The sequence below is a fragment of the Semicossyphus pulcher genome, unplaced genomic scaffold (assembly GCF_022749685.1).
Source record: "Semicossyphus pulcher isolate SPU_LCO1_2020_fin unplaced genomic scaffold, fSemPul1.0.p SCAF_20, whole genome shotgun sequence".
NCBI lineage: Eukaryota > Metazoa > Chordata > Actinopteri > Labriformes > Labridae > Semicossyphus > Semicossyphus pulcher.
In genome coordinates this window covers 2,586,123-2,612,180 of record NW_027211694.1, presented here as the reverse complement: position 1 = coordinate 2,612,180, position 26,058 = coordinate 2,586,123, and the positions used below count along the sequence as shown (strand labels likewise).

The 26,058-nt window shown below is 45.1% G+C and overlaps 1 protein-coding gene across 3 annotated transcripts in view; it reads left to right on the top strand.

Moving 5' to 3' along the window:
- Nucleotides 1-26,058, top strand: part of usp6nl (USP6 N-terminal like) — an 86,027-nt gene that overhangs the window by 22,408 nt on the left and 37,561 nt on the right. Inside the window, exon 1 of one of the 3 annotated variants that reach the window (XM_069670986.1) lies at nucleotides 8,156-8,225. The exons of 1 other annotated variant lie outside the window; for it this stretch is intronic. In XM_069670986.1, coding sequence (XP_069527087.1) covers nucleotides 8,156-8,225 — 70 coding nt within the window. Of the gene's footprint in view, nucleotides 1-8,155; nucleotides 8,226-22,306; nucleotides 22,506-26,058 lie in introns of those variants that run through there. One more of the 3 variants, XM_069670987.1, reaches the window with a different exon arrangement.

Sequence of the window (26,058 nt, the reverse complement as noted above, 5' to 3'; positions counted from 1 at the left end):
GGAAACGCACAACAGTCAGCCAGGACTGTCACAGAGAGGCGTTTCTAGTCGGTCTATTATATACACGATGCATTGTTGTGTATTTGAGGGCCTTTCCCTGGAGTAAAGGTTTGGGAATTCAAAAGAAAAAGATACTTTTGAAGGATAATTAAAGGAAGAAGGATATTGAGAGTGTAAAATGATGTCCTTCCTTCAAAAGAGGAGGTAGTTTACGCCCACATGTGAATAAGTTCAATCGAGAACAGTTGGGTGTAAAGTTTTAAGCAAGGTCAGAGGCAATGACGTGAATAATGCAGCACAGGTGGTGTTGGAAAATGTCATGTAACTAGCCATGAAGGACACTGGAACCCTGGCTGCGGCCCGATTGGTCCAAAAATCTGCACACTTCAAACAGGAAATGACACGGGGAGGGCAAACAGGAAGCGTGAGGCAGGGAGCTAATGTTTTTCTTTCCCCTCCGTTCCCATTCCCTCGCTCGCTGTGGCACGGAGCCAGGCTGGGAGAGGAAGGAGGGAGGAAAGGGAGTGAGAAAGTCAGGGAGAGGAGGGCATTCTGGGGAATCCCACCTCCCCCCTCTGCCCCTCCGGTGGCTCCATCCAGAGACACTTGCTGACTCAAAGCTCTGCTTTATCGTCTCCACAGAGCGTTGGATTTATGTGATACTTCTGATTTAGAGAAGACAGATGAAAACAGTAGAAAACAGTTTGTTTTGGATCAGTATGTGACACCTGATCTCTCTGCTGTTGGACTTCTTTCATCGGTTGGACAGAAACATGTCTCCAGTGGGATGATGTTGCTACATGTCTATTGGAAGTGTAAGTAATGCTAAAACAGCGGCTATAATAACTTTATTATGTTTGTGCTGTGAGTCTGTCCAGCTACCTGCATTAATGCACCTTTAGCCACGTTTCCACTGCAGGAACTTTACCCCGGGACAAGGAACCTTTGGAGGAACTTTGTGCTTTCCCCCCACAGGGACCTGGGTCTAAATTCAGTTCAAGGGACGTCATTTTATCTCTCCAAAAGTCCTGGATAAGTTGGTATTTTCCCAAACTAAAGTAAGTCCATGGATGGGGCTTGCAGGGCTGAACATTTCAGATAGATGAAGTGCTCGTAGCTTTTTATTGTGGCGGCCATTTTGAAAAATTCTGCAGCCGCTAACCAGTTGTTTTTGGTTCATACATATCCACGAAAAAAAGACCTTTATATTGTAAACTTTAAAATGTTAGCATTGGCATCAAAACAACAGTGTAGGCAAGCTTGAGTCTGGGGTATTAGAATGCAAAGGATGTATGTTAGCATGCTAGCTTTTGCATGTTAGCTTAAAAACACAGCAAAACGTTTGCTATTATTACGGTGTTATCAATTCAACATGCATTTTAAATAACTAGTGGATGCTAATATGCCATGTTTCATGTTAGCAAGCTAACTGCTGCAAGATTCAAGCTTGACAGCGTTAGCTTGTGTGCTACATTAGCGTTAATCTCACGAAACGGTGAATTCGATTGTAATTTCTTGGTAAGTTTTGAAGGTGTCTTGTCCCAAATTAAATTTAAGAGTTGGACAAATGGAAACTTGGACCCGATGTTGGTGCCAAATGAAAAGTAATCTGAAAAAGTATCCGGCGATCGGTCCATCCCCGCCTGCGAGTTAGGACTGAGTTTGTTTAGCTGTTAGCTAAATTAAAAGCTGACCTGCGCATGCTTTCATGTGTTGTGTTCGTGTTCGTACAGTCCCCGTGCGTGGTCTCTCATTGGCATTCAGCAGCAGGACTCTTGAGTCCCACTGGAGCGCAGCAGGCAGCATTAATCAATGCGCCGAGCAATCAGCACCCAGCCTAATTCAATCACCCCTCCAACAGAATACTGCCATTAGGACAACAGAGCAGTGTGTGTTCACACCGCCGTTATGTCCCCGTGATTTGTGTGTGCGAGTCCCTCCGCCTGCCGCCGCCAACCTGAAACACACCTCTTCAGAGAGACAGAGTGAAGAGGAAGCACACAGAGAGAATTATGGAGAGGAGTGCTGTGTCAAATTGGTGTTGCCACTTTTCTTGCACAGCAAAAAACCGACAGAAGTTCAGACGAGGCCAGAGAGACGACTGTGCAGTCGCTGTTCTGGTTGTCTGTGGAGGAAGCTGAAGTGGGAAAAAGGAGTTGTAAATATTCACAAAGTGTTTCCTGGCAGGCAGAGAAGACGTCTATTCACTCATGTTGTGATAACTGGAGACAGTTCTTCCCTAATTCTGACAAATGGCGACAATAAGGACTTAAAAGCTTCTCTGTTTCCTATCCGAGTCTTCTTCTGACACTTTTTGTCTCCCTTTCAAAGCCCTCGTCTCTCTTCTTTCTCACATGTAATCTTCCTAAGCTCTGGCTTTTGTTTCACCGCCTCTCACATTCTCTTTCTTTGCTAATTTATTATCACTCTCGTCTCTGTATTCTCTCAAACCAATTGGGATCATCAGAAGTGGATTTTAACCGTTACAGCTCACTATTTCCCAAGCAGGCGGCCAGAGAAATCCCCCACAAACTTGTATCAGGAATAACAAGTGTGCACTAAAATAGATTTATTTCTGAATAAAAGACTGAACCCTTGTTGAAGAATATAAAAACAGAAACTGGTTTTCAGTCCAACAAGGCTAAAATCTGTTGCCGTGCAGCTTTAAAGGAGCGATTAAGGATCAAATCTGTTCTCAAATGATCACGTAGTTTGATCCTATCCTCTAAGATGACCCACCGGAGTGTTTGCTAAATTACAGTCCCTACTTATAGCCGGCAACATGTCCACGTAACTACACATATGCATGCAGACAAACATGCAGAACACATTACTAAAGGTACGTATTAAGAATTCAATCTTTGGGGCGCCAGTTTAGCTCAGCGGTTAAATGCGCATCCTATGAACAAAGGCTGCAGTCCTCGATGCGACGGCCCCGAGGTTAAACTCGCCCTTTGCCGCATGTCGCCCCTACTCTCTCTTTCCCTGTTTCTAACACTATCAACTGTCGTCAAAAAATCTTGACTTTTGGTTCCTGCTGGAAATCAACAAATTAGGATCCCTCAAAAAGCAAATTACAAACAATCAGAGCAAGGCAAAATATACATGGCAACCATTGTGATATTTGACGAGATGTTTCAGCCATTTTTCAAGCAAAACGTCCAAATATTCTCTGGTTTTAGCTTCTTAAATTCATCATAATGTCGTAATATGACAGCATGTAAACCATATTAAGCCTAAGACCTTTAGTCAGACAAAACAAGCTAATTAAAGACTCTTTTGATAGACATTGATTTATTGAGATGTTAATCAGAGGACTAAAATAATCTCCAGCTGCAGCCCTGAATACCTCCATAGATGTGTTTTTGCAGCCTGCGTGCATTGTCTCCTCTCCTTTGACGCCAAAGATTGAATCCCCGATCGCAGCATCGACGGCGCCTCGGTTGCCAGTTTGAGTGAAGCGAGCTGCCACCAGCCTGAGCTCTTATCAGGCCTGTAGATTTAAGAGACGATGCATCAGCGACTCGTTCACGTACAGAATCCGTCTCCTCTCAGTCAGGTGGGTGTAAAGGGGGAACTCATGGAGGGCCTATTGATCCGGTGTTTGTTAGAGGGCCCCTGTATGACAGGACCTATGGGTGCTACTGGCAGGAGACTCCATCAATATCCTCCTGCCTCCCCACGACTCCTCCACAGTGATATCAGGTCGATTCATTTCTCTGCACCTCTCTCCTGTTCCCTCACAGTTTCTCCCTTACTTACTCTTCCCCTCCAAAGTGAGAATGCTTTGATAATCCCTCCTGAAGTGCAGAAACCAAAAAGAAAAAGTTCTCAAAGATTACATATTGATCCTGGGAAAGTTTATTCCTGTGAGGTGAGGAAGAAGTGATTCTTAGCAAGACCAAGAAGCATTGTGTGTTTCACACAAAGAGCGTGCAGATGAAAGACGTAAAAAAATCATTTTAATTGTCGATTTAACTGCTGATTATTTTCTCAATTAATTGTTTGGTGTTGCTATAAAAAAGGTAAACAATGTCGAAACAACAGGAAGCTGAAGTGTTGTAAACTGTTAGGCGGACAACATGCAACAACAACAAGATGGTGGACCTTTTTTTATGCCTTTATTTATCGGGAGGACAATCGACAGTGTCGGAAACGGGAAGACAGAATGAGGGATAACACGCGGCAAAGGGCCGAGGGTGGGAGTCAAACCCGGGACAATAGGCGAGTATGTGGGCCGCCGATTTAACCGCTGGGCTAAACCAACAGCCAAGATGGTGCACTTTGTAGCGTGATGTGGTTTTATGACAATAATGGAGTTTTTTTGGTGCTTTATTTGCCAACCTACCAAACAACGAACACTTAAGTCTGCACAAATCACTTTGCTTAGTGCCTAGGCCTTTGCAGTGTGAACACCAGAAGAAGTGGGGGTCTTTCAGTTGTTCAGTTAAAGTTGGAAATATGGGAAGAGGCAGTGGGGAAGATGTGCAGCAAAGGGCCAAGGGTCAGAGTCGAACCCAGGGCCTGGATTAAGCGTCTGTACATGCCACACGCAATTGAACCGCTAAGCTAAACTAGCGCCCTTAAAACATCTGTTCCTTAACTTTAAGGAGCCCCAAGCCGAAAGACTTGGGACCTACATTCGCCGCCAATGCATCCGCTTGTAGAAATGTGGACGTATCTGCATCTGTGTGTGACTTTTCACAGCAGTAACGTTGGTGGTTCGGTCTGTGTTGGACTGCAGCTCCTGTAGTTGTAAGGCTAAATTATCAGATAGCTGTAGTCACTTAAAACTGGACACCATTATGTCCAATTATTCCCCTCCATGTGGTGGGGTCACAGCCTAGCATCAGCGGGTCTGAGGCTTAGCAACAGCAGCTGCAGACTCAGTCCAGTAACATAACGCACTAATTGGACCTTCTACACTCTCTGCTGGAGGATCGCCATCATATCATGTGCACACACATGCATGCTAACACACACAGAGAACATGTGTGTCATCAGAGGAGAAAGAGGCAGTTTATCTGAACAGAATGTGACTTCTTAAACAAAGAACCTGGCTGCTGCTCCGTCCTTGAGTGTGTGCAGCTCGTGTGTGTGCGTGTACATACAAGTACTGTATGTGTGATGTCATCGGTGTGTGTGTGTGTTCGACTAATGGCTCGGTGTGTTCATGTGCCTTGAAGGTGCGTTCATGTGCCACTTCATCTTCTGACCGGGTCGAACACAGATGCACTGCAGGCGAACATTACTCACCGCCGGGGCTGCTGGGAAATCGAGTTTGGGTTTGAAACAAGAGAAGGAGAGGAAGGAGCGATAGAGACATTAATTAGGATTATTCGTTGGCTGTGAAAGGTTTATTACATTATTTGCCATCAATGTCATCAACCTTTATTTGTGGTTGATAGATCAGCGAGGGGCGATCGAGTCAATAACAGAAGCACATCAAAGGAAAACAACAAATAAAAAACATCACAATTAGCTTAATAAAAGCAATTAAGATTCTACAATCTTTGATCATAAAAATGAACTTGTGAAGAATAATATATCGGCATCTTTAAACTGTGTTTTTAAGGTGTTTTGTTTTATCGATCATTGCTCATATCAAGTACCAGAATAACAAATCTGATGTGATGTAAAAAGAAGAAAACCCCCCGAAGCATTGTCTCAAACTGGGACTTGAAATTAGCATTTAAATAACAAAACATCAAAAGTCGCTTATTTTTATATTCATGAGTGCCTGTGTTGCTTAGAGTCATATGTGCTGTTAAAACCTCTAAAAACGGATTATTTCTACATTAAATGTGGATGTTCTTTCACAAAGCTCCATCACGTCAGGACGCAGTAACACAAGCTGTGTCATGTTCAGTGTAATTGTTGGATGCATCACTAATGAGAGGTATAAATGGATTCATAACAGCAACATGATGCGGTTAGATGGAGTTACAGGGTGGAGATGCTGTACGTCGACTGATTAGAGATGTAATAATGGGCGGGGGACGGAGAGTAGACGAGACGGACGAGAAATGGAGAGATGAAAGAAGGAGAGATGCAGCTAACGAGAGAGGTGGAGAGCCACCAAACATTGTTATGTGTGTGCTGTACAGAGAGATTGAATATCATCAAATTAAATCAGGTTCGCTGAAAGCAAATCCCCCTCTTATCCGTCATTATTGCTTTTAAATCTTCCCCGTTGTTTCCTGAAATGACAACTGTGCAGGAGGGGATTTTTACTACTCATTTAAGGCTTAAAGTGATGCATAATTAGGGGTGTTTTGCTTTGATAGATGGGTGTCACGGACAAGCGAGTCGATGATCGACACAGACGTTGCCACCGTGCGGAAAGTGTCCGATTTTGGAAAAGGCCACTCAGCTCTGCGTACATAACATTATAAAAATGAAGAGGCTTGCAGATCTGTGTACGAATTTGCAAGAAACATGCAGCAGACCTCAAGCAGCCCCAAATGGTGTTGTGTTCAGGGAAAAGATAGCAGGACCTAGACTTGATCCCTGAGGAACTCCTCCACGATGTCGCGCTAACAACAGACACTTCGGGATGGGCAACTGGTGGCGATAACCATCCATGGAGACAAATGTATGTGAAATTGGCAAGCTTGTTTATTCCTCTTGGGATTTCGGCCGTAACTGTAAGATTTAAAGATGTACGGTTAAACACGGTGGTCTAACCTATCTGACTTTCTGCTTTGCTAGCGTCTGATAAGTCGACCAAACAGCCATCTCTCCGTTGGTCGGACAAACTTAAACAAGTCTTCAGATTTTAACCATCAACAACATTAAGTAAACCTTCTTACTGACACTGTTCATAAAAATATCAGCTAATGATCTCCAGATGAAGTAAGATAGTGCCTGCCTCCGGTGTCGGGAGTAACCGACTCCCGTCTCCCTCCCAAGAGTAAGTGATGCGACCAGCTTTTGACCTGAATTTTCTTTATTGTTTCTGTCTTGCACAGAAATTAAAAACACCTTCATCCTGTTAACAGACACGCTGAGGGAGTGAAGGTTATGACAGTAATAAGTTGAAAATGTGAGAGGGCGTAACCTAAAGGCAGCAGCGTTACTGATGCTACCAGGTACAAATCAGCACTGAGACACACACACACACACCTCCCTCCGTGCATTACCCCATTACATTCTGCTGGTGTTCTCGGCTTGACAGTAAATGTACATGAGAAAAAAAGGGGGTGGGTGACCGAGACAGAAAGCGACACAATGAGAAGGGGAGAGGAGGGAGAGGAGGGAGGAGGAGTGCAGGAAAGCGGAGAGAGGAAGGAGATGCTGTGAGCGAGTGAGTAGAAGCGCTCATTAATAAGAATTTAAAGGATGTGAAGAGAGGACAGCGAGCGAGGCAGACAGCGTTTGCAGGACTGTGGGAGGAGAGGGCGACGAGAAAGAAAGAGATGGATGGGAGGGGAAACGAGGGTCAGAAAGGGATGTGAGAGAGTTTGACAGTTGAGAAGCATCATCACCGGTCTCCTGTGCAAGTATTGATCGACAACGGCCAGGTGTTTGTCGGCTGGAGCCACAGAAGAAGAAGAAAAGCTCTGTTCTGCTTCTCCTCTCCGCCAAACGGAGAGTGTGTGAGAGCACTCCAGCTGAGCGACTCAACCCAAACATCACACGCCAGATGAACACATTCAGTTTGCAGAGAGTCGGCACTGCCAGCAAACAACCTCCGCCACTTTTAGCAGCTGCCAGTGGTTGAGTTGTGATTTATAGGCTGGACCGGAGGCGGCATTTGAAGCAGGTTATCAGGTAGTGTGTGAGTATGTGATGCCTGGAGACCAGCTGTTTTGAGAAATACTGACAAAGAGTATCTGAGGACGTTTGAGAGCCGGAGAGTTTGCTGAGAGAGCATCAAAAAGATAAAGGAGTAGAGGAAGATTCAAAGAAAAGGCTGTTTTGAACTCTTGAAGAGGCGGAGAGCTCTTAAACGACACCACCCGGAGCAGAAACGTGGTTCCTCGCCTCTCTTTTGGGATGCCGAAATCAAGATCCCAAGGAGCCGGGAGTCACGATGTGGATTAGCGGGATGACTCTCGAAGACGGATCCAGGGAGGGATGAGGTTGTCGGAGGTGAGAGGGCAAGAATGGGCAGCCCCTGCCCTGTGGCACGTCCGACTGCCTCCCTGTGAGAATGCAGGTTCTACAGATCGTCAAAGAGCTGGTGTCGCCATCCAGACGCAGGGCAGCGACCAGATTTGGAGGTTTGTGCACGGACCGAACATTGAATTAATTCTTGTCATGAGCCTTGTATTTCTGTGTAAAGTTAGATACAGCAGAGGGAATCAACTGGAAGTATCAAAAACTCAGTGTGAGGACAGGGCTGAAGCTGAAAGGAATAACGAGCCTTGTCAATGATTGCAGTCGACCAATATAAGGAGCAAACAAGCCCTTTATTAAAACTGGTTATTGGCCTGTTGTGCCGTGTTCCCCTGAAACAATCTCTCATCTGCCTCACCTCACGGTCAAGAGCTGTCGAACAACCTGTAACATCTTCATTATTTCAACCTAGGTTTCAGCGGAGAGGTCTCTTGATCTCGATCTAGCTTCCAAGGCTTGTCCGCTCTGGGATTGGTTTCAAATTCATGTTTGTTAGACTGGTCTTTGGAACAAGATACTTCTAAGGTTTGCTCCCAATGGTTTCAGAGTGTACAAAGAGTCATCCAACCATTGAGAGCTGTTGAACAACGAGTTTAATGTGGACTACGACAGAGAGGGTTAGTGTCCCTCGATGGTCCAAATTCTGAATCCAAGGCTTTTCCACTTTGCTAGTCCAAGTGTTCTTGGAAATTCAGAACGCTTGCAGCTGACTTATCAAAGACAAACGGGTTTCTGCTCTTGTTCTGATTGGCTCTACTCTGAGAAACCTCCTGCCTGCCAAAGAGAGGGACAAGATTTCAATGAATTTTACAAGTGGGGATTACAGCTCGCCCTTAAGGACAGGCTTGTCTCGAAGGCATTTACGGTGTTGAAGTCGATGACGGAAGTGCGATGAATGAAAAAGAGCGCTTTAGGGGGAAGTTAAAACCTGCTGCAGGGTCGGATTGTCCTTCTCGTAAAGTTACATTTCCAGAGTCTGAGCTGTCACACATACAAAGGTACACTCAACAGGAACATGATCTGTCTGTGCTGCTACAGGTGTGCACGTTTGTCACATTGGGATTTTTGTTGCAAATATAGAAAGACCGCAATGAAGTTGTGCATATCAAATGGGGTATTAGTAGGGCAAACTGTCACCCTACTTGCTGTCATCCAATCAGTGTGTTGGCATGCTCAGTAGTGAGCCTTGCATCTTATTCGACACATGGTTTTGACATGAAACGTGAAGCCTCATTAGTCATATCCACGTCTACACGATCATGACAGTATCGAGGTGTAGTATCTGATCACCTGTCTTGATTCTTTAAAATCTCAGACACCAACAAATCTGCACCAACAAAGACTGTTCAGAAACCTTTTGACATGCCACAGTTTTGCTGGTATCTATCGAGTACTCAAGGTAGCACCTCCAGGTTTGTCAAAACCAGGATAAGAACTTCAGGCTTCTGGAAAGAGGATACGAAGTTGATATGCACAACACGGTAAACTGCTTACGATAAGAAAACTGGTTCTCATTTTGCAGCAACAATGCTGCAGATAGAGCAGCGTCAATGCAGAGTTTTTAGTTGCAGCAATAACCACTTGGCAAATTCAGACCACTTCAATCTTTCTTCTAGAACATCCTGTGCAACTTTAATCCATTGACACAAGTCCTCTTTTGGAAAAAGCCAAGGGGTCTGGGGCTAAAGTTGCTTGCAACACTTGAATATTTGGCATTTTTTCTGCAGGAAATTGTCTTATTTAAAGATGAGGTGAATTATGATGTGCTCATTGTCATTCTCAATGAGGTTAAACATCTTGTGCTGTCCGTGTGGCGTTTGTCTGAATGGCAGGGACGTTCCCCCTGGAGCTGCTACTGTAATAGCCCTGCTGCTGTGGGACTTGAGTGTATATGTGTGCGTCTCCTGCAGCTGCATTTCTCTGGTGTCCTCTGAATAATGAAGCAAGGTGCCCGGGGTAATAGAACACTGTGACCCCTGACCCCATCTTGTCTCCCCTCCTATGATTGTGCGATAGCCTCGATTCATGTCTTCTGTTGCGAAACAAGCGCTGTTTTTTATTGTCGGTGCCACAAGTTTCTCAGAGCTTTCTTTCCCCTGCAGGAGGAGGAAACTCGCAGCTTGTTGACTTCTCGCTTCGCTGCTTTTCAAATAAAAAACGGAGCCTCTGTATTTCCTGAGGGGGCGATTTGCATAAATTTAACGAGGGGTTGATGGGCAGGTAAATTGGTGCTTCTTGTAGATTTCTCCTAAAATGTCTTGTAATTAGGACATTGATGATAATTTATGATAATCTTCTTGAGAAACTTCACAGGATTTTTACAGCTGTGCTTTTTGGGTTGGATTATGTTTTTGTTTTCTCTGTCTCACCTGGAGAACCAACCTATATACCGGTCAGGCTCTATCTAAAGTATAGGCATAAAGAAATACTGTGCTATTACAGATATTAAGTTTAGCATGGTTTTCCCAAATAAAAAGGAATCTGTTGGGCACCAAAATCTGGCAACTCAAAGAATATCGTTAGCATCTTTGTTTGTGTTGTTTGTTAGCTTGTAATTGGCACTCAGCAGCTTTAGTGGTTGTGAAACGAGTATTGTTGGTAGATCTCGGAAGGACGCTCCAGGTTTTCATCTCTGCGAACTCTGCCACGTTTGTAGGAAATGCTAAAGCTAACTCTGTTCTTGTCTGCACTGGATGTTTCAGGCTTCTTTGTCAGTGTTTTTACGTACATGAACTAAGGCTGTCAACGAATGTTCAAAATTCAAATATATAATCGAATTGTAATAAAAAACGGATATTCGGATATTAAAATTAATATTCGTTGTGACAAAAAAATCAGCACTACCGCGGGTGTTTGCAAGCTCGCAAGTTCTCGTACGTCCTCACGCGCAACTCTTGGTTACGGAGCATCCTCGAATGCATCACAACGTCACTATGATACATTAATAATTAACTTTAGTTTCGCTGAAACGAGCTAAAACAACAACCGTGTGGTGTGGGGTAATGATGTCGGAGAACAGGTGTAAGTATGTTGATTTAAGGCTATGTTTGAATAAATTTACCTCACAGCACAGTTCGCTTGGAACGCTGAATGTCCGTTTTACCGTAACCTAATGACTTAATTTATTTTGCAAGGTGTAGGATTTTTGAAAAGGCACGTTTCTGTTTAAATCAATATATCTTTGCAGGTAAGTTTGTCTCTCGTTGTGTTGGTATGTCCTCTTGTGGACATATTGTGCAAAAATAGATATTCGAATAGTTCGAACATTTGTGGGTTTTTTAAGGAATAATCGAACGTCATTTTTGTCCAAGTTTGACAGCACTAACATGAACACACACTGTCTTTGAATTTGTTACGTACGTCGCCAGAGCTTCATTTGATGTCAGATTTTAGGTCTTTTCTTTTAGTAGAAAAATGTATAAACACGTCTCTTGTTACAAACGTTGCATATATTGAAGGGAGTTTACTTAAGGGCAAACATTTATAGCAACATAAACATATATTTAAGTGGAGAGGATCTTTTAACTGATACATTTTATCGTACTTTCAGAGCAACATCTGCTGCCCTTTGAATAGAAGCGTTTATATGACAGAAGCCTGATCGAAAAGCTGAATTTACTTCCCCTGCTTTCAAATCCAGGTGGATTCCCCTTTTAAAGGCTTCTATTCAGGTAGAAAATGTGTTGTCTGCAGCCAGCTGGCTTTGATAACAGCTTCAATTTATCAGCTAACCCCACCAGAGCACTCGCGGAGGACAAATTAAGCCATCTAAGTGTGCGTTGCAGTTTGCATTCCATTGGGAAGTCAATATTTTGGGCAGGAATCGCTTTTTTCTTGAATAATTGCTGGTAAATAAAAGATGGAGTCAGGCGAGCGGGCGTTCTGTTCTGCAGACAGAGGAATGATTATTATTGCAGGCAGAGGACAAGGTCAGATATGTCTTTAATTCGCGCCGGGGGGCCAGCGATCGGAGAAGTTTAATGTGGCAGCTTAATAACAGTTTAACCTCTGAACCGATACGCAGACGACTCAGTCATTTTAATGGATTCAGCCCAGAGGTGTCGCAGACTCTGCTGCCTCATACGCCGGGTTTTTAATCGGAGATGTGGAAATGAAATCATCAGTGCTGTGACTGAGTTGGCCATGATTGAGTGTTTTCTGCAGCAATGACAAATCTATCACACTGCTTTTCTCATGCACGGTGTTATTGGACCATTTAAATAACATCAACACATTCAATTGGCTTCCTTTATTTGTTACTGGCTACAAGTGGAAAGCTGCCGGGGGGACGCGCGGCGAGGATGGTTCTGTTTGTGCTTTTATGAGGGTGCTTCGTTTCCCTGGGGGGCGTAAGTTTTACTGACTTTTATGAGCTTGACAACAAAGTTCCCAAAGCATCAGAGCAACACCTCAACACCTCTGCTCTTAATCTGCTCGTGTCTCCAGGGTGGGTCTTCATGCAGCCTGAGGGATGCTGGATTCGGACAGTAGATAAAACACACATCAGTGATTTAATGTGGATGGAGGAAAGTTTTAAAGGGAATGTTGGACTGAATTTATGACACAAGATAAAAAGAAAACATGATTATAAAACAGAATCCAGCACAATAAGAGTTTTATTCCAATTAATTTGTGTTCATAATTGTTGGAAAGCAAAACTGTTGTTGAACAGAGAATTTGATTGATTGCCCAGACCTTTGTCAGAGCCTCCAGTCTCTACCAGAACACACTGGTGTCTTTCAAAATAAAAGAGCCATGATGCGAAAGTTATGTTTTTCAGAGTATTTGAGTGACAGCTTGAAAGACTTTTCTGTGACACGGTCATTGATTTATTTATTTCTTTTAAACCAACCTTCAAACTTTTAAACAGCGGCTTGAATCGCATTTTAAAGATTTTTTTTTTTGGCTTTTTGGCTTTATTTATAGGACAGCTGAAGATAGACAGGAAATGTTGGGAGGAGAGAGTGGGGGATGACATGCACCAAATGATCGGCAGACCGGGAGTCGAACCTGCGATCAGTGCGACGAGGACTGTAGCCTCTGTACATGGGGCGCCTGCTCTACCAACTGAGCTAAACAGCGCCCCTGAATCGCATTTTATATCAAAGCATAAGTTTGAATATTGAACATGGTTTAAAATGTTTTCCCTCATGTTCAGCTTTGGCACCTAAAACCACTTATTTAAAGTCAGGTGTCACAGCTGAGGCTCAGTGAGCTGGACAAGAATGGAGACCACACAGTGTTAAAATAATTTAACAAGACGAGGTCAAAACCTCCGAATCAGGTCAATGTGCGCTTTTGTTGGCAATGTGTTACAAGCCTACTCCCCGAACAAAGTATCCAGAGCCGTACAGACAGAGAGTCGCTGTGCAGTCACAAAGTCTGCAGCTGTAGGCAGCAAAATAACCTCGGTGTTGAGTTGTATTATCCACGAAAAGTTGGATATCCGCTCACAGCGTGAAAAACCTTTAAAAGGAGATGAGTGAAGCGGAGGTGCTGTCCTTATGAGGCCGATGACGACGTGTTTGAAAGCTGGTGCGCTGCGGATGTAGGTGAGGACAGCGGAGGAGCAGCCCCGCCTGCTCCCTGAACAAAGTATCCAGAGCCGTACAGACAGAGAGTCGCGTCAGTGGAGGTCCAATATGCTCCATGATCTGCCATTGTGATGTAGCAACTCTCTCTCTCTACAGCTCTGAAAGTACCGTCACTCAGTCAGTCAGTCACATACAGACCGTACAGTGTGTTGGGCTGACCGGTGGGAGTTGCAGTGATGAATGTATGTGTCGTGTTAAGGCAAAACAAAGACAACAAACCAAAAGGTATGATGATGGCAGAGAGAGAGAGAATGAGGCTGAGAAGCTAGCTTAGATACAGGGGCCCAGCCTGCCCAGGGGCAAGACATCAGGGGGACTAGCTCCGCCCATCTCTACCTGCAAAGAAAAGAAGGAGCAGCACTGAGTCAGGGGCCGTCACTCAGGAAAAGATCATGCATGGCCATAATGAAATATATATAACCCTCTCCCTGAATATATATGTCTTGGTCTTAAACTCAGATGCATGTCCAAAAGCTTCAGGATAACAACATGAGTCATTCCCATCACTCACACAGCACATGAGAAGCTCCAGAGAGTTTAACATGAAGAACAAGCTGTCCTCAGGCCACAGATACGAAGTGAATCAGGTGTTTGACAGCAGTGAGTTTAGCACAGCCTGAGAGCAGGTTAAAAAAAGTCCCATATAATGTGGCTGCTGCGTCCCGCTGGCTCTGCTCCTGTTTGTTAACAGCAGCCGCTCTAATGCTGCTGAATGTCGTAAAGGTTTATTGATTTTCAAAAAGCTACAAGTGGAACCTTTAACACGGCCGGCCCCGGACTGCAGCCTGTCGTCTCGCTGCTGCTCACCGCTGTGAGTGTGTGTAAGTCCTGATGACAGGTGTGTGGAAGTTATTGTGAGGCAGGTAAGTGTGTGTAATCAGCTCTAAAGGCACAGACACTTAAACAGAGAGACTTTCAGAGATTTCAGCGGCTTTATCGACTGTCGGGGAAACGATTCGCACTTTCCATTTGGCTGTCGACTTTATCTGCGTCCATCAGCCTGCAGAGGAATTCACCTTGGCTCTTCTCTCAGCGCCGATCAATGCAGCCAGATTTAGAGATGGCCCCCGACAGATACAGCGCACACACACACACACACACATACATAAATTCACACTCTCACTGCAGCGCCGTGCAGGCTGGAAGGTGCTGAGGTGCGAGGTGCAGGGTGCGAGCAGATGTTGCTTCTTTTGAGTCCTGTGATGAGGGTGGAGCTCTGGAGCTGAGTGAGAAATATGTCAGCATGTGTGTGAGAGAACAAACGCCAACATTTCAGTCTGCTCACGCTCAGATGCGCAGCATAGAAGCACAGGAACGTGAGATTAAAGGATAAGGCTTTATCAAGATCGTCCACAAGTAAATGAGTGAAAGTAAAAGGTTTGTTTGAAAGCTCTGAGGCTGGGAGACGTTCGTTTGCTAGCCTGGGTTCCAAACATTACAACAGTACGCTTCACAATGATGCTAATGGTTCTGATTTGTTCCTTTTTTTCTCGTTCATATTGGTTGTGAGAGGACGAGAAGGAACATCAACAAGGTGCGAGAGCGCGACCAAAAGGGCGTCCATATGTTCCATCAACATGAAGCTTTGTGGGCTGCACGGTGGTGCAGTGGTTAGCGCTGTAGCCTCGCCGCTACAAGGTTGGGTCCGATCAAAGGGCCTTCCTGTGTCTGCATGTTCTCCCTGTGCATGCCTGGGTTCCCTCCGGGTACTCCGGCTTCCTCCCACAGTCCAAACACATGCTCGTTAGGTTCATTGGTGCCCGTAGGTGTGAGCATCAAAAGGTTGTCTGCCTCTGTGCGTCAGCTCTTTGATTGACTGGCGATAAAGTCCAGGGGGTAACCACGCCTCTCGCCCAGAGACAGCTGGGATCAGGATAAGCGGTGTAGATAATGGATGGATGGATGACGCATTGTGTCGCCTCAACACTTTGACACTTTGCAGAAAAGGCACTGATGTTGAGGAATCGAGATCTGGCTCTGCTTCAGGTGGTCGGAGGGTTCGGTCGGTCGAGTGACGCCTCCGCTGTCTTAAAGAAATACAGTTGCTATTTTCAGTTCATTAATCTCATCAGTTATTCACCTAAGCATTCCAGCTCTGTAATAAATCACCCTGGGAACTCTTCAGCTGCCTGTGAGAGCCCTGAAGAGCCAGGAAGTCACCAAAAACATAAAGACCTCTGCAGATTGATCCGGCCTCTCTTTGGAGGGTTTCTTTTTAAAGGTGTTTGAGCGCCTGCAGCCGAGCGGAGAGGGATCGTCCTCTGATTGCAGGGTTGGTGGTTCGCTGTTGCGGCCTCCTGTCCACATGTCAAAGCGTCCTCCCACAGGAAACAGAAGCCTTCCATCGGTTAGGCCTGTTCCTTTCATGGGAGCTCTCCGCCTTCAGTGTGACAGAGATTGTAAGTGCTTCCTAATGCGCTCCATTAACTCTCCCAAACAATATTGGTGGATGAATTCATTATGGGCTGAGGTCTCTCCAGGGGAATCTCTGGGCTCTCTTTGGGCTTTTCAGCAGAAGGTTTGTGGTTCAAATCCACCGCTCCTCCGTGAGCTGAAATAAAGCGTCTCTCTCCTCTTATTTTGTTAGTTAAAATAAAACCCGTCAACATATTGACTTGTGTGTCAGCTTCAGAGCCTGCAGCAGCCCCGAGGCCTCGACCTCGGCCCTCATTTGAAGCTTTCCGTCCCGCTCTCACCGGAGCCGAGCCGCCCTGAGACCTCATTATAAGTTAGGAATTCACCTCGTGTGCGTCTGTGTTTTGTTTGAGTTCCTCATAGAGGACAAAGAAAACCTGCGTTTCAGTCTAATTTAGGGATTATCTCCGGCTGACAAACCTCCTGACTTTGTACCCCGAACACTATCGCAGCCATCGTTAACGATTTCAGCTGCAGCCTCTTTAAATTTCAGCCCTGAAGTGAAAGAAAACGACACAAACAAAAACAAGGAGTCCCCGTGGAAAGAGGAAAAAACAGCCGACCCCAAAACGCTCGGATGCTTTTTGATGTAGCAGTCGCAGCGTTGGATTTGGGACAGTCTGAGAGGACGAGGGGGCGAATGTAGGACTGCAAAGATTACGTGATTAGACTGTTTTTTGATCATCAATTAACCCTTTAGAGTCGTTAGAATCTTTAATGTGAATATTTTCAGGTTTCTTTCCACCTCTGTCTTTGAGTTGTGGAACAAACAAGACAACTGGGAGACACTGGATTACATTTTTCACCATTTTGTGGATTAAATTTGTAAAGATAATCAATGATTAATCAACAATATAAACACTCGTCAGTTGCAGTCCTGGTCAAAGGGGGCTGTAAGTATATTTGTAGGGGGTTACAGCATCCATCAACGTCAATATACGGGCGACAAAAGCTGAGTTCTCCTGCTTGTGTAGCGGTTCTGGAATTGCCTACATGTACCAGGATGCATTGCGTGCAAGCAGCTGCCTTCTGCAGCCGTTTACGCTGGCTTGAATCATCCTTTGAAGTCATATTTCAGGATGCACTATTCTCTGTTTGTAGCGTATTTGTGTTTTAAGCTAGTTGCGGTTTAAGCCAACGCGGAGGCTAGAAATATAAGCTAACATAGTCTGTAGTTCTTCCAGGACACCAGTCACGGCTCTGGTGCTGGAAGAACAACACGTTGTGAAGCTTTGCCCCAGAGATGATATGGTAACTTTGGCATCTCTCACATCATGAACCTGACCCTGATAGACAGACGGAGGTTGGAAATCTGCAAACTTCCCCTGTGAGGTTGACGTTGGGTCGTTTATCTGCCACAAACATTAAGATCAGACTTCGTACGGAGGAACTGTCTGACTGAACTGCTGCAAAATGGTGCATTCAAGTTCCATTACCTCCCCGCAGACTCGCCCCTCTGCTGCTCTTCTAACTCACTCTCTTTTTGAAACACAGAGTTTTGTGAGGACAGGAGGAGCAGAGCGGTCCGGATTTATAACACATCTAAAGTGAGACAGCACGGCTGCCAAACTGCAGTCTTCTTCTCCTGGTCAGCACGACCGGCAGCTCCCCGTCTCCCTGCATAATTCAGCAGCCCTGATTCTTCGCCCCGTCTCGTCTTCACACGTTCAGACGCTGCGACAGAAGCTCCGGACGGGATATTCTTCTTGTGTTGTTGTGCGTTCCGACTTGTGAACCATCTGTAGACATTTTGTGTGTTTATTTATGTGTGGAAGGAGAAACCGCACGCTGGTTAGCGAAGCAGAGAGCGGCAGACAGTCCGGCCCAGCGGGTGTTTGGCTGAAGCCGCCTGCTGACAACTACACCGTCGCAGCCGCCTAATTGGCCGTCTGTCCTCCCCTAAAGGTTAAAGCTGCGGTTCCTTTCAAAGCGCTGCTGTCGGCCTTTACAGAACAGGGAGGAGTGTAATCTCAGAAAAACGCTCCTGTTCCTCCCGCGGCTGCAGCTTCATGTGAACATCTGCGCTCGCTTCATATTTTCTCTGCTCACGTCAGATTCAGTGAAACGTATTGATCCCTGTTTGCTGCCTCACACCTCGTCTTGTTAAATTATGCATCAGACGGCTCTCTGCAGCCCTCAAACATCATTACTGACGTTAAGCTGATGTATTCAATCTGAGCTGCTGTGATGGAGGCTCCTCGCTGACTGGAGCTGCAAACGCTGCAGAGAAAACTAAACGTATCTGCAGTTTGTGGCGTAGTTAGAATCTACATCGAAGTTTCAATCAGAGAAAACACGAGAAAACCAGCAGGACCGGAAAGGTGGATCTGCTTTTTTGCTCATGTTGGAATTAATGATCAAATAAAAGCACCTGTCGCAGACTAACCATCTGGTTGATCATCCAACCAGAAACTCATGTCAGCAGAGTGGAGCCCCGACATCACTAGCTAACGTAGCGACCGTTTAATTCAATAAGGCAAAAGAAAAGTGCCATTTCTGTTTGCTGAATCTATAGCTCGAGTATAAAAGAGTCTACATCTGTGATTTATTATTGTCAGTTATGCCAAACTGCTTCCAAATCACTTAATGTTTCATATCAAAGTCAGACAGCAGCATTCACCGAGACGTGTTAGCTTAAAAGCCGGTTATATTTCACACGCTGCACACGAGTACGAGCCTTGAAACGGTGCCCAAAGCCTGAATCATTTATTAAAACTCTGACGTCAGTTTTGAGACTTATCCAACCTCAGCATTGTAATGACTTTAACTGAAGGTGAGAAGTGATAGCATTAATGTTTAGCCCAGCTATACGGCCGATTAGCTTCCAGGAAGAAATGAATCCCGGCTCTTTAATCTGTGTTTCTCCTTCATTAGAGTCGTGAGGTTCCTGCTCTGCCTCTAAGAATACTCCAGTTAAACAAACACCCCTCAGCTGCAGCTGAACACGATAAAATGTGTTACGTTAAAGGACAAACCAAGATGACGCTTGGCAGCGTCAATCAAAGAGAATCAGCACGAGCCTCCAAACACATGAATGAGATCTGAGTGGTGAGAGCGTGTGAACGCTTGTTTTCTGTTTCCTCTCGCTCTGACGTGTCCGCTCTTGTTAATGACAAACTGGTGACGGTCGTGATGTTGGCAGCACTTTCAGCTTTTTAAGCCCCATCAGTTTGATCCGACTGTGTTGTCTGTGCATGCGTGCTTTAGGCTGAAACAGAGCACATTGTTTCTGCTGTGCGTCTTGAATTTGAACCTGCAAATCCAGCTTCACTTTCACTTCCTGTTTCCTGTTCACAATCAGGATATCATTCAGATGTGCAGCGTGAATCCTTCCAACCACAGAGGCATCTCTTCCTCCATTCATCTCCTGCACATGCTCAGTGAGAGATGGCAGCTAATTAGGTCGACTAGGAGGGAGCGCAGCTTTAAATCTGCCTCCGTCTTTTATTCTGACGGGTTTATTGAGGGGTTGAATTCGAGCTGCGTGCATTACAGGAGTTCAGCTCTGGTTTAATAACAGAGTTATGCGGGCGCGTGTTGTTTTAACGCCAGAGAAACGAGGAAATAACATCAGGCTGTGACCTTAAACAGGGAGGAAGTTAGACTTTTGAGGAAGAGCGACTTTTTTTCACTTTCTCTGCATGTTTCTGTCAGAGCTGCATCCATCTTCCAGCTGCTGGAGAGAATAAGCGACTTATTCTGAAGCATGAGCTTATAAAAGGAGTTTTAAAATGTGTCAAAAACAGAGAGAAGGTTCGGCGGACGCCTCCTCTCCTGGGACGACTCCATGTACCTGTGTTTAGCTCTCTCATCTTTGAACAATCTGCCTGCATCTAATTATCTTCCATGCTGCTGTTTCGCCCACTGACAGACACTCTGATATTGATTAATATTTGCCTGGTGGGATTGTGTGTCTCATCGCTCTGCTCGTCTCTCCTCTAATATCACTCCGCTCTGTCCCTCCGTTTCTGCTCGCTGCTTTCTCCTCGTTCATTCTTTAGATCGACATGAAAACGACACAATACGATCTCTTTTATCGTCCCTGTCGGGGAATTTGTCTTGGCAACGCTGCCGACACAGTAGTGATAATACAAATCCATAAACATCAACTCAATCTGCTCGTTCTGAGCGTGTCGCCTTCTGCTTTGTGTTTATAATTTATTCACAGGAACATTGAGGTCAGAGGTGATTTTTTTTTCTGCCTGTTGGTAGTTTTTGTTTTGCCTGATGGTGCCAGCACGCCCACACACTCACTCAACTGCCTGTTTCATTTCAGATCCACAACTGAAGGCAGGAAGTAGATAAGGGTTCACGTTTCAGAGTTGTTTTTCTTTCCCATTTGGTGTTTAAATTTATATTGATTTGTTGCTACAAACAGACCTCACAGACTCTCATTCATTTGTAGTTTGCCTTTGGTATTTGTAGTTCATGTCAATCATCTGAGTCCTGGACTTTAAATAACTTTCTTTTCTCAAAGAGCTGCTTCATGACAGAGTGAATGTATATAGTCGTGTCCTTGATTAACAGAATTGCTACACAGCATTGTTAGCAAAATACAAATACCAGCTTGGAGACAGCCCAAACACGAGGAAGCTAACTACAGCTGCTTTTCACACACGCGGTCCTGACGTTGTCCAGAGTCGCCCTTTCACACGTGTCCCTCACAGCGGGAGAGTTTCCATGTCAGACGGGAACTGGGAGGCATGGACGTGGTGTGATAAGCGAACGATTTCTCCGTTCTCACAGCCAGAAGCTCCTTCATCTCTCCTGTCTGCAGACATCTTTCCTTCTTCAACCTCAGATGTTTTTAATCATCCTGTTATGTGTCGCTCTTCTGGTTTCACGTGATATAAACGTCATCACCCCGCCCACTCGCTGGCCACGTTCACACATCGGCTCTCCCCGACATGTTGCTTCGGAGGCTGGCAGGAAAAAGTTAAAAATTCGGGTGTTCGGCGGCTCACCCGGACAATGTGGGGACACTTCAGGAGTGCAGTGCATGTGTGAAAGGGGCTTAAAGAGATTCCGTTTGGCCTTTTGTCAAGTGACTTGCAGAATTAGCGTTAATTAGCCAGAGTTATGAGTTGTCATTTTAACTGTGGACAGAGAGTCAGTGCTTTTTAAAAATGAAGTTCTCCACACAACAAAAAAAAGAGCGAGGAGATAAAAGATCCCCGGAGATGAGAGCCTCTGCTCTGACTGAACGTCGGCGCTGCACCAGGGTCACTTCTGAAGGAAGTGAAGCACAAATAGAGACGAGGATTAAGTGGACTTCCAGAAAATGGAGCTGCAGTCTGAAGGCAGTACACCCCCGCCCTGCCTCCCTCCCCCCTGTGACCCTGGAGCTTCACAAGTGATAACAGCACTTTAGTCCCATCCGCCAAACACAAGAGATATTTCCTGTTCTGAGATGACAAGAGGACTTTTTCTTTTTTCTTCGGCCTGTTGCTCGTTTCGGCTTCCTCAGCCCCGCCCTCGCTCTCCCCTCTGATACGCCACATCACAAGACCCGGCACGGTCCGTTTCATAATGAAGTTTTAATGGAAACAATTCATCATCCGACTGTCGTCTCCTGCCCCCTCTCTCTCGCAAACTTTCACTCGTACGACTCAGAAGTTTTCCAAGAGGACGGTTGGGAAACGGTTCCATTGCTAAATGTGTTACATAAATAATCACGTTGCTTCTGAGCCAATCGTTTGTTTTGGGCGTGTTTTTCCGTTCAATAAAGGAAGAAACAAGAGACACAGACAGGTGTATGAAAAGAAAAGGGCGTTATGGGGAAATACATGATTTCCACTTTACCCAGAATTCCTCAAATTTGGTTTTCTGAAGCCTCGATGAAGTCGATCTGTTGCATTTTAAAGATGCACTTTGCACAAAAAGTTTGTCCCAATTAAAAGTAATATTTTTGTGGATCTTAAGTGTGACAGTTTGTGCTTTTGGACCTCAAACAGGAGGTCGGGAGTTTCTTCCTTTCTTGGGATCAGATTGGTGACATTTGGAGAATCCTCCTTGAAACAGTCGCGCCCTCTGTCCGCTCCCTCTGATGTGTCTCACAGAGCCTGTTGTTGTGTTGTTGTGTTTGGGTGGGGAATGTTGAGTGTGGGACTGACTTGCTCCTGCAGTCACATTTCTGTCTGTCTCTGTGTACAGTAACAAGCAGCAGCATTGTGAACTCGCCGTCTGATCTCACTTCTCTCTCGCCTCTCGCTCAGAGTTCCTCTCCGCGTGTCAGTCGGTGTGAAGCAGAGTAGCGCGAGTGACAGCGATGGGATGAGGTAGTTCAGGTTGTGTATTGGATGTTGGTTGAAGTGTGACCGATGAGGACTAAAGCTCTGACTTGCTCGGAGGATCAGCTGGATGTCTTTAAAAGAGGTAAAAGAAGTTTGCTTCTATGTTTACTGCATAATCTGCTTTGTGAGAGCGTCTTTTGTTCAATGCAAAGTGTCCCGTAGTTTTTATGCCATGTAGCTGGCGAGGAACATGCAACTGCAAACACGACCAAAATCATGCTCTAAATATGTGGTGGGTTTAACTTTCAGTCTACCTGTCTGTGAATTCCTGTAAAGGTAAAAAATGTTGGTGCAAAAGTTCCATAAATATCTGTGATGGCTTTTAAACGCTTCTACTGGATCCAAGACATGGTTTCATTTCTGTTTGTCTCTATAGATAGATCATACTTGGATGGATTTCAAGGACATTTGGTGCAACCATTCACGTTGGTGTGAGGATGAATCCAGATAACTTTGAAGATCCTCTGACTTTATATGTAACGCCACCAACCGTTGGAAATGTTGTGTAAAACTGTCGAGTTTCTCTCCGCCTTTAGCCACACTTTTAGCTTATAATGCTAACAGGCTAAACTTAATTTGTGCACAGATAAGATGTTGCGTTTCACAGTCCAGTGTCGCTCTTCACACAAACACCAAGTGATGTCACACACTTAGCAGCAGACGAGTAACGAGACACTAAACAGTGAACTTTTATTTTCTCTGCTAACACCCTGCATCCAAATATAATGCTCTAATATTACAATGCTAACATTAGCATGCGTATACTGATGTTCTGTGAAATGCAGTTGTCTTATCAGTGGTTTATTAACTCCTCATCTCTTTTGAGGGTGCTATAAGTTAGCACGCTACCATTAGCACCTAGCTAAACAGAGTCATAGCCAGATAAACCAAATACTGTTCAAAAAATCAGCGCTTTTCTTTCAGGCAAAAACATGGATGATCGTCAGGAAAGACAAGGCAATTTTTTGGCACCATATTGGTCATTTATTTGTCATCTTTTCAACGGACAATAAAGCCACAGTGTTGCTTTAGACTTTTATTCTCGTTAACATTTAAATAACCCACTTTTTAGTACCAACAACTTGTTGCACTTTCTGTGCTGTCTCATTTGAACGTTCACTCTGTACTTACACAGTTTGGATTAAATGCGTCCCAAAATTTTAACACTTGAAGTTAATTATATGTGAACCACGTTTGGGAGAGTGCGGCTGGATTCTTGGTGTGTTGTTGTTTGGTGTCGCGTAGCGTTCGTGCGGTCGTGTTCAGGTTCGGAGCACAGCCTGGGAGAGACAGATGATTGTTTAGGGAGGCTGGTAATGACACATAATAGTGCAGCGTGAAGTGTCTGCAGCTGCCGCGTCACTTGTTTGGTGTGAAGTGGGTGACATCATTTGCTATTTGTGTGCATGCAGAGTTTTCATCATTGTGTCAACAGCACATTAAGGACTCAGTAAATATTGCTTTATTGGTTATTTGTCCGTTTGAACTCTCAGCACATGGAGGAGAAACGTGGTGATCATGTCCGAGATTCAGCTGCAGAAACACTGAACACAACCTCCACACGGTTATTACTGTTATTCCTCCTGTTTCTGTGCAGATAACATGCTTTAGACAACAAGAGACGCTCAGCAGATAGTTTGAAGAGCAGCAGAGAGCTGCTGCAACCGACGACTCCTTAACAGAAAGAACAAAGAGGCTCATTACGGCAGGCAGAGAGGCTCCGGGAGAGGAAACGAGCAAGGCTGTGATTATGCTCGTCGTGTTGTTCATTGTCAGCGTCGTCGTTAACGGACAAATAATGAGGAACAAATATACACCGAACTTCCTGTCACAGGGCCGTACTGCTGTAGCTGACAGCAGAGTAAGATTAAACAGTCATCCAGCAAGTTCTTCCATTTTCTGCAGAAGCTTTGGTCAAGTTAAGGATGCGAATTAAAGCTTGTTTGATCGCAGTGTGTTGGACTTTACTGAGCTGTTTGAGATTCAACGACAAAGCATGTTGACATAGGAAAGATATAAATCAAAAACCAAGACATTCATGGTTCTTCTTTCTCTGTGAGGCTTTAAAAGAGTTTAAATCAAATCATGAGCCTTGATAATCCATATTTTCCCCAATATGTCAGGAAACATCCATCACAAAAGCCTTCAACTTGCCTCTCCAACCAGAGATCTTTTTTCCTACTGTGCAATAATTGGCAGCCCTCCCACTTCACTGGCGGCCATGACGGTGGTTCCAAGCCATTTAAGGAGCTAGCTTAGCTTAGCGAGGTGGTAGAGGAAGAGGTGGTAGGGTGGCTGTAAATTTCCGTACCGCAGCAGGACGACAGGCTGTCCTCCAGGTGGTTGGGAACATTAATGATTGCTCGAGCCTTATTCTAGTAATACCTGTTGTAAATATACGTTAGGCACTGAACTGTATGTTCAGCAGAATCTTTGCAGGGCCTATTTTTCACGGCAGGCGGTGATGTTCCTGAAAGGACTCGCAGGGCGGTGCAGGAGTAGAAATGCTTTGATATTTGAGGGCTGTTTGACTCGAGTCTCTGCCCTTCCTTTCTTACCTTACTGAGTCAGCATGCAGCGCCCTGCATGATAGAATTATACAGTAAGTTTTCACTTGAGTGGGACAAGTGGAAACATGGACATCCCAGCCGGCTGAAGGCTGTTGGAACAAAGCACAGTGTGCAGTGACAGCCTCCTCTGTGAGAACCTGTTCATTGGTAAAAGCTGCAGGAGGAAGTTCACTCTAACTTCCTGTATTCTTAATGCCTCGGGATTGTTTCAGACGAGTTCTCATGCACGCCCTCGGTGCTGACAGTAAATTCCCACGTGACCTGAATGCATCACGAAGAGCAGGAGTGAAGGGCAGAGCGTGGGGGGGAGACAGGGACGGGTCCGGCTAACCCGGGCGGGTGACGGGCGGGGACATTTTCATCACAGCAGGACGGGGACAGTTAGCTGGAGCGACATCAGCCTCACCGCCGGGGACTGACTGGCAGCTCAGAGAGGGGGGTTAAAGGTCAACTCAGCGGGCGGTGTCTAACCTTGTAATGATGATAAGCAGGATGACAAGGAGAGAAGTGATCTTTTAAAGGAATAGTGCACGCTCCTGTTGAACTGTTAGATGTTGTTTTGTTCTTTTTCATTCTTTAACGTCGAGTTTTATCAATAAACCGGCCGGACGTAAAGTTTAACTCCATTTCATTGTTATTTACAGGAAGTTAAAAAGAGAAATTAGTCTTCTAATTGAAATTACTACGATTAATTAACCTCCTGTGTCCCGTGTGGAGCCGCTCTCTTTGTGATGTTAAACATATTTAAGAGCCAATAAAATAAAACACTTTAAACTTAAAACACAAGCGGTCTTCTGCAATTGGCTGTAAACTCGGTGAACTCGCTACAAGTCCGGCGAGAGCCACAAATAAAAACATCCACACACTCGCCATCTCGGTCACGGATGCCAACGTGATCCTCGAAGCATGGAAAGGGGTCTAATTGCATTTAGCTTAAGTCAGGCCGCTGAGGAATACTAATATGGCTGTAAGGGGCCCAGAATTACGGCTGAGCCTTCGTCCAAAGAAAAGGCTGAATCCCATTTCCTCCCCAATTCCTCTCCCGCTCACTATGGGAACCGCAGG